Genomic DNA, 9,600 nt, shown 5'->3' on the forward strand with positions numbered 1-9,600 from the left:
AGCATGCCGACAGGAGACCTTTTGATCCATATCTAGGTCGGATGCAAAAAAAATATTATAATAATATTATCATCTATACACAATCACTCTCCACTCATCCCTATCTCCTGCTTTTTCCCTTCCTTACTCAAGATATATTACCCTCTTTCTCAATGCCCCCCCCCCCAACTTCACCCCATCCATCTCATCCTTGTTCATCCCCTCATGTTCACTTCCTCCACCTCTGCCTTCCACATTTTACTGATCTTTCATCACCCCTTCTTTATATACATATATGTATATATATGTGTATACACACACAGATAAATAATTTCCAACAGTTGCTCTGGGAATCAAACTGAGACCTTGCTTGATGCCAAACCAATACCTTACCAACTGAGCCATAGCAACTGTATATATATACATACACACACACATGTATGTATATATATATGTATATATATATTGCTAACCTATACAGAGGTTATGCAATTTTTTTTTTTTTTTTACAAAATTATTGACAATTATTGAAATTTGCATAACATTGTTTATGAATTTTATCATTATCCAATGAAAAAGGATTATAACCCTTTCCATACTATGATGCCTAGGCACGAGTGGGTATATGAAGATGCTGGCATTGGCATCTTGATTATTTACTTTATAGATGTGGCCAAATGACTCCCATATTCTGTGAACTGGCTTGATCATATTTTTTGTGGTTGTTAATATTCAGAGCGAAAGAAGATGAGTAATACCGCTGTAACTTTATATTTCATAATGTAAGTATTGTGATGCATCGTTGAATCATTGTACATCAGGCAGCTGGTGCTGCCCACAAGAATTTGATTGATATTGAAGGGGATAATCATGAACAAATCCACTATATAAAATTTTTAATAAAATAATAATCCAAAATAATTATTACATTTTATAAAAAAAAAAAAAAAAAAAAATCAAGCAATTCTTAAATCAGTTTTGACATTGGCAAATTCATCATATAAACAATATAAGAACTATATTTACCTGTAACATTAATAAGAGCTCCTCTTACAATTAATACTTCATGTATGTGCAGAAATACATGATACAATTAAGAAATAAAGCCTCCCAACAATGCCTCAGAAAATGACTGTTTTTTTTTTTTCAAAGGGATTCAACACTACACAAAATATCACATACTGTATATGTGCAACATGCAACATCATACACTAAGAAGTGTCCCTCCATTTGCAGCCACAAAAGCAATTATATGACTAAGTCTTGCTCCACTTTTAAAAACTCATGGTATTCCTCTTTGACCTCTATGCCATCCTTTACCCAAGTGCTTGCAAAATCATGTAAAACTCCATTTGTATTAGCCATCTCCTCCATCTCTTCTTCTTTGATACTTATTGATTCATTGCCAATGGTTTTTGAAGGTTTACTGCTATCGTTTGTCCTGTTATGATTTTCCAGATCCCCAGAATACGAGAAGGAAGGTTCATTACTCAGATCATCAGAAGAGCATAAAACCTCACACTGCATATGTTTGGGAGGATTCTCTCCCTTGTGAGTTTCCAAATGCCTTTGCAGAAATCTAAAAACAGGAAATGATGCTTCACAAATGACACATTCAAAGAGCTTCTCTTGTGTGTGAGCATGTATATGCTTGTTTAGGGTATCAGAATCAGGAAATGAAGCTTCACAATAAGTACATTCATGAAGCTTTTCTTTTGCGTGACTACAAATGTGGCTTTTAAGATATCCAGACCGAGAAAATGAAGCATCACAAAGCGTACATTCACGAGGTCTCTCTGCTTTGTGAGTTTTCGTATGAATATTCAGACTACCCGAGTCTGAAAATGAAGCTTTACAAAGATTACATTTATAAGGCTCTCCCGTATGAGTTCTCAAATGTTTTGTCAGAGCACTACCCTGAGAAAATGAGGCACCACAAAGACTGCATTTATGAGCCTTCTCCCCCGTGTGAGCTTTCATGTGCCTTTTCACATAATCTGGCCGAGAAAATGAAGCTTCACAAATGGTACAATGGTAAGGCTTTTCTTGTGTGTGGGTGCTCATGTGGTTTTTCAGGTGGCCAGAGCGGGAAAATGAAGCATCGCAAAGAGAACATTTGTGAGGCCTTTCCCCTGTGTGAGCTCTCGTGTGGATTTTCAAATGACTAAACTCGGAAAACGAAGCTACACAAAATGTACACCTGTACGGTTTCTCTGCCGCGTGGGTTCTCGCATGTCTTATCAGATTACGAGATGTAGAAAACGAAGTGTTACAACGACTACATTTATGAGGCTTGTCCCCCGTGTGAATTTTCATGTGGTTTCTCAGAGTATCTGAGCGAGAAAATGCGGCTAAACAAAGAGTACACTGATGAGGCTTTTCTCGTGTGTGAGTCCTCATGTGATTTTTCAAATTTTCCGATTCAGAAAATGAAGCTTGACACAAAGAACATTCGTGAGGTTTTTCTCCCGTGTGGGTCCTCATGTGGCTTTTCAGACCGCTGGATCGAGAAAATCCTGCGATGCACACAGGACATTTGTACGGTCGTTCTCCCGTGTGAATTCTCATGTGATTTTTCAGATTATCCGAGCGGGAGAACGAAGCCGTACAGAGAGTGCAACTGTGAGGTTTGTCCCCTGTGTGAGTTCTGACGTGGCTTTTCATATTAGACGGGTGAGAAAATGACACTTTACAAACACCACATTCATAAGTTTTCTCTTTCTGAGTTTTCATAGGACTCGCAAGTTTTTCTGGCTGAGAAAAGGAAGCTTTACAAATAGCACGTTTCTTAGGTTTTCGTCCTGTGTGAGTTTTCGTGTGGTTTTCCTCACCACCAGACGTGGAAAATGAAGATTCATAAAGAGAACACTTAAAAGGATTTTCCTCAGTGTGAGTTCTGATACAACTTTCCATTGTGCCAGATTCAGATATTGTCTCACAAGAAAAAAATCTGTAAGATTTTTCCTCTGTGTTTGTTTTCATCTTTTCAGATAGTCTGACAGAATATATGAAGTTTTATGCATTCTTATATGGCTTTCCAGATGACAAGACAGAAAATGAGGCATCACAATGACAGCATTTATGAAGAATGGGGATATTCAAGTTACTAACAAAGAAAGTAAATGTATTAGAAACTTTGAGGGGCTTCTCTGGTTTTCATAAGGCTACAAAAACCATCATATTGCTAAAATGATGCATACCAAATATTACATTTATGAGCATTCCCCTTTTTGTTAGTTCTAATGTAGCTGTTAACATCATCAGAATTGGAAAATACTTCACAAAGATTACAATTATGATGTTTCTCTTTTGTAACATTTCATCTTTTCACAACCTCATGAGATAAGAAAAAAAAAAAAAACATAATCAGTTTTTGATTATCATCTCCTATGCAGATCTCATATGCCTTCCCAAAATATTAGCACTAGAAATGAAGCTCTACATGAAGAGTTCACTTCTCATACAGATTAAGATAACAAAACTGGGTACATGAAGTTCCACAACATGCACATTTACGAGGCTTTACTCCTTAGTACTTTCTCATACGAGTGGGAAATTAATATATTATGGAGTACATCAATGATACTTCTCCTTTGTTCTCATATGCCTTTCCAGAATAATTGATGAATGAAGCATAACAAAGAGTTAACTTAAAAGGTTTCCCCTCCAAATTCTCAAATACTTATTTAAAGGACATGAGTGGGAACATGAAACTAATGAGTAAATTCATGAGTTTTCTCCTCTGTGTGAGTTTTCATATGGCTTTTCTTATTAATGGACATGAAAATGAAGTTTCACAGAGAGTAGCCTACATCTGTGAGGTCTCTCACTCGTATATCTTCTCTCACAACCACTTTCAATTTACTAGCAGGATGGAATGAGGCTTCACATTAAGTACACACAGGTCTCCTATCTGTAAGAATTTGCACATCCATTTAAATAAAACCAACCAGAAAAAGGATAAACGTTATAACTGTGACTTCTCAATTTTGTGAACCAAAATGCAGACTCAAACTATTGGCTATTAAATATAAAGTATAGTAAAGAGAAAATTTATAAGAGTTCTTATCTGTTTGTCCCAATATATCAAGAACCCATACTGAAAAGTGCATATAAAGTGTATATTACATACATCTAGTTTCTCACTTTCATAGAAAATATTATTGAGGAAATAAATCTTACACAGTCACAATGTCCTCTGTGAGTCTGAACATGAAAATTCAACTAATGAGGGAAAAGAAACAACAAGAAAAAACCTATTCTAAAGTTGTCACGAAAGAAACCTACAAGACATATTCATGGTCAAATTTTCTATTACCTTATTCCAACCAAGGAATAATTCCTTGCTGTGAATGAACCTGAGAGTCTTTTGACTTCATGTACTCTGAAAAAAAAAGTTACATATATTTTACTAGATCAATTTAATCTGTTTGGGAAAAAAATAGAAATAAACAAAATATTTAGATCATACCCTAGATACAAAACCTGCAGTAAGGACACAAACAACTTATATATATACTCTCTCTACACTGGTTAGTTAAATTTTGATAAGACAAAACTATCTTCATAATATTACTCAAAGTTCATGTACACCATGAAAGGGTAGGTAACGGTTGAATTGTTGGGATTCTGCTGCAATACTTAATTATATATTCACACACAATTCTATGTATGTAAGGATTTTTGAGGAGTTAGAGGTAGGTTTCAGCTTATTTGTATATACTAAGATACTGGATTGGATATTTTGTTGGGACTATTGTTGAGAAGTGAGGCATATAATCAATATCTAACATAAAACTGCCAATCAATCTGTAAACTGATGTCCTGAAAAAAAAAGCCTCAAAGTGGTCATGACCACCAGGTGAGCCAATAAATCACTCAAAGATAAAACTTTGTACAGCTGTCTGAACTGTTCTAGCATTGGGTACAGAATACGGTATTTTTCGGACCATAAGGCGCTTCGTACCATAAGGCGCACCCGTAATTTGCTATTCCCCGTCCTTACATAAGGCGCATCTGACCATACGGCGCACCTGGTCTCGTCATCGGATAATCATGCATATGTGAGTGCATTCAGAACTGAACATTTCCGTTGTTGAATAAGAAAAATCGGTTGGGATTGAGCAAAATTACAAAAATAAATTATATATATTTTTATTTTGGTCAGTGAAGTCAGACCACCTCCATGGACGGTACCCTGCCAATACCCCTAAAAAACAACATAAACACGTTACGGGAATTGTGGGGAATAAAACCAACATTAGCAGTTTTATTCCCCGAATTCTCTATTCACTTAAAAACACAAGATTACAAATGAAGGTAATTTCTAGTTTCGACCATGGGCGCAATATAGCAATAGAAAATTAATTATTAATTTTTTGTAAATTATAATGTATCAATGTAATATGCAATTTTGTGAGTGGAAATAAAAAAAAAAGGTGCAAAAACTGATTTCGTAAGTAACGAAGTCATGTCGGACGAATGGTACGCCATGTTTGTTATGATAGATGCCGACGTCGAAGAAATGAAAGGGTGATAAATTCGTCTAACCTAACCTGTGTTTAATAAAACATTACCTGCAAATTAAATGCCATCCGGCTCGTCCTCGTCGTCGTCGTGGTGAGAGACGTTGGCATCCCAATCCTATCCTACCGACTTCGTTCATTAGCATATTTGCTTGTAGCAAGGTACTTTTTATTTTCATTTCCGCCCACAAAATTGCATATTATGTTGATACATTTAATTTACAAAATTAATAATTAATTTTATATTGCCATATTGCGCCCATGGTCGAAACTAAAAAAAATACCTAAATGACTAGTCTGAGTGGAGCGAGACTAGACCAATGCAAAATGGCTGTCTGTGTTGTGGACGCTATCATATCATAGCCATGATAGCGTGAATGAATGCGGTGGCATGGACTCGAAAACTGTCGAAGTTTTCGCAATTTTCTTGTCAAGACACATGCATCTTGGTTATAACTTGGTTGTAACTTTTGCTAGGCCTATGCACTGTCGCCGTCGGCAGGCTAGCTACGATACGTGTCAAAATAATTACAAATAATTCGTCACTGTCCGAGGCTTTTTTTTTTTTTTTTTTTTTTTTTTTTTTTTTTTTTGCACTGCAGCCACACATAAGGCGCACCACCCGATTTTGGCCGATTTTAAGGATTTTGCCCGCGCCTTAGGGTCCGAAAAATACGGTACATGGTGACTGGATCTGAGGCATATGGCATCAATTTCATGTCCATTTTGTGAATCTGCTCAGATTATGATTATTCATAACATGTGTAGCTCCAATGATGAATTCATAATTGGGCATACAGATAATGAATCTATTAGACATGCACAGGTTACCAAAGTGCCAGAGAAAGGTAGAAATTGTGACATGGGTGATACTGAGGTGTGGAAGAACCTGACCTAACATTTTACGAACCTTCATGTGTACATGTCTAATGGATTCATTATCTGTGTGCCCATTTATGAATTCAATATTGGTGCTGCACATTTATGGATACTCATAATCTGTGCAGATTCACAAAATGTGTAGGATATCAATAAGTCAACCCTGTGTAAGCTCTAACTTATGCTGGGTGCCTGAGCATTGGCAGGATAGTGTGGGTCTTGTATACCTCAGGAATGTTTCTTTGTGTATGTGTTACAGTGGATTCAAAACCTCTTCAAATCTAATTGTACACTAATCATTCTCGTGTGTAGATGGTTAACTAAAAATATTTTGGTGCTGCCTGTTAATATTACCAAGGCTTCTTTTGTACTATGGTATGTCTTTGTATTACTAATTGTTGCAAACCAAGCAGTGAGAGCTTATGAATTGTTTACAATACATTCATATGGCAAAGGCTTCTTTCCCCTCATAAGGGAGGTAGCCCAAGTCAAAAGGCATAATTCCACTTCCATTCACCACCCCCTCTCCTTCCCATCTTGGCTCCTCCTGGATGATAGGTCATCACTGCATCTTGCCCATCACCCTGGGTTGGGTCAGAAGCAATGCAGCAAGACACAACACATCCACAACAAGGCTGCTTCATTTAATCAGTTACCCCCTCTCTGTCCCCTTATCCAGAAAGCATTGAAAACAAGGAGAAATCCTGTGTCAAAATATCATTCACACATAAGTTATAACCACTCCCTTCCATGCATCACAGTATCATCCTATAACAGCTATTCTTCATTGACCCCTATCTTCTCCCTTTCTCAACAGACTTTCTCCTCTTGCTCAATGCCCCCTTTCACCACATCCATCCATCTCATCCTCAGTCACCCCTCATGATCACTCCATCCACCTCTGCCTTCCACACATTCATTTACTGACCTTTCCTCACTCATTCTTTCCATGTGTCCAAACCATCCCAATACTCTTTCATCTAACCTATCTCCCATCTCCTTTTCCACCCCCACTCTCGTTCTCACCTCCTCATTCCTTACTCTATCCAACCTTGTATCCCCCACCATAACAAGATGTCATCCCTCATAAACCCTCAATAACAATGCTCACCCTAGACAACAATGAATCCAATATGCAACCTACTATCTTGCTGAATGGCCAGACTACTCTTCAAAACACACACACACACGGGTCACCATGAGCATAGCTCCCTTCTCGTATAATACAACTAGGTATATACACACACACACACACACATACATATATATATATATATATATATATATATATATATGTTTATATGTACATAAAATTAATAAGAGTAATGTAGGCAAAACTTTTGATATACTCCTCAGTCACATCCTACCAAAAGAATGCAAAAACTGATATGCACAACAGTTAAAGTGAAAAAAAATAACTGAAGTTTGGGTTAGGTTAGGATAATTTTGTTTCTTGCTGATCTATCTGACTTCCATATCTTACAAAATCACTCTTTTAACCCCCTCTATCAACATGCTCCTCTTAGTTCTTGAATTTGAGGAAATCAGATATTTTTTCATAGAAAATGTCACATTCATTTAAAATCAGCAACATATTGGAAAAGTTACATGTTTAAACAGAAAAAAAATTCTACAGGAAGTATAACAATTGTTTCTTTTTTCTCCTCAACTGTCTAGGTGGACCAAAATAATTATGTTACTGATTAATTTCAACCGAAACGACTATATTGCCAATGCTCTGGTGATTCCTGGCATAAAAGCCACCAGAAACATATACAATGCGCAATGTATTCCCGCCGTCACTAGTACGGCGGCCATGCTGGTTCATTACTTTCGTCGATTAAATAAGAATGCAAGATTTTAAGTGCCACTCAACATCTGGCAATACAAATCCTGATCTACCAAAATAAGCATAACCTTAATTCAACGAAACATTACTTATGACTCCCTTCTACAACAACGTAGTTGCACGGTGAAAATAGTACCCATAGCTACGGTTACAGAGGAAACTACCATTCGCTGTTTTATACTCACAATTCTATTATCACAGAGAATCTTGCTTGAACTATGATTTGCCCACCATTTACTTCACAACTACACATAATGTATCTACGTCCTGATTCCCAGTCATGGGTTAGGAAGTTACATTGCCACGATCGAAATTTGATAAAATGGTCAACTTTCTCTTCTGTTGAATTATTTTCCATTGGGATTTCCTGTTGATACTACACGATCCTACTATCTAACATAGTACTGAATATCTCCGTGCCTTGTATAATATCCTCCCTACAACATTCCCCATTCCCTCTTACTTACTTCCATTGTTTTGTTTACAGTCTAGAGAAAATTGCGAATGGGTAAAATCAAGATATTTGCAGTTCCTAGCAGCCGCCAACTTTGATGTATTGTATTGTCAAGTAGTTTGTGTATTAACACCCTGGCCTGTCTGGCGTGGAGAACGTGGTTAACAGTCCTAAATAGCTTCCGACAATTGTAATAAAAACTCATATTTCACATATAAATGGGTCTAATCAATATTGCAAATACAACTCGTGGCGCAATTGGTAGAGTTCCCGGATGCCACTACGAAGGTCCGGGTTCGAATCCTGCCCAAGGCTGAAATAATTTCAGTATCACTGCGCTGCGGGTTGTTACTCCAACTCTCATGGGCGGGGAGTTGGGTGTGTGCGTGTTAGGTCACAGCATAACCCATAGATCGGTCAAGTACGAGTTCTGAGCTCTATTTTGGGAGGGAAATAGCTGTCGATCACGAGTCCAACACGTGATCCAAAGAATCACACACACACACACACACACACACACACACACACACACACACACACACACACACAGACAGTTGGAACAAGTTAGATGGGAAAGTGGTGTGTGCAAAAACAATACATAAATTTAAAAATAGTTTAGATAAAATGAGATATGAAGACGGGGCATCACGAGCATAGCTCCCCTTCCCGTAAAATACAACTAGGTAAATACAACTAGGTAAATACACACGCACGCACGCATACACGCTGCACTGAGAGTCGTTACTCCAACTCTCGTGGGCGGGGAGTTGGGTGTGTGTGCATGTAAGGTCACAGCATTATCCATAGATCGGTCATATATGAGCTCTGAGCTCTTTTCCGGTAGGACAAATATATCAACTATTGACTTGTTCAATGCAGTACAAGTTAATATAAACATTTATATGAAAAATAAG

At 37.4% G+C, this 9,600-nt stretch overlaps 1 protein-coding gene across 2 annotated transcripts; it reads right to left on the reverse strand.

Moving 5' to 3' along the window:
* Positions 1-941: 941 nt before the first annotated feature.
* LOC143031829 (uncharacterized) lies at positions 942-8,830 on the reverse strand. 2 transcript variants are annotated; one of them, XM_076196159.1, is made up of 3 exons: positions 8,700-8,830; positions 4,298-4,363; positions 942-3,892 (listed from the first exon to the last, which is right to left on the reverse strand). In XM_076196159.1, exon 3 carries the CDS (start codon positions 2,959-2,961, stop codon positions 1,228-1,230), a length of 1,734 nt encoding a protein of 577 aa, XP_076052274.1. In that variant the 5' UTR covers positions 2,962-3,892; positions 4,298-4,363; positions 8,700-8,830; the 3' UTR covers positions 942-1,227. The 2 variants fall into 2 exon arrangements, with proteins under 2 accessions (XP_076052274.1, XP_076052275.1); XM_076196160.1 differs by lacking the exon at positions 8,700-8,830 and adding an exon at positions 8,418-8,678.
* Positions 8,831-9,600: the final 770 nt, after the last annotated feature.

The sequence above is a fragment of the Oratosquilla oratoria genome, chromosome 12 (assembly GCF_046742065.1).
Source record: "Oratosquilla oratoria isolate Oo_2021 chromosome 12, ASM4674206v1, whole genome shotgun sequence".
NCBI lineage: Eukaryota > Metazoa > Arthropoda > Malacostraca > Stomatopoda > Squillidae > Oratosquilla > Oratosquilla oratoria.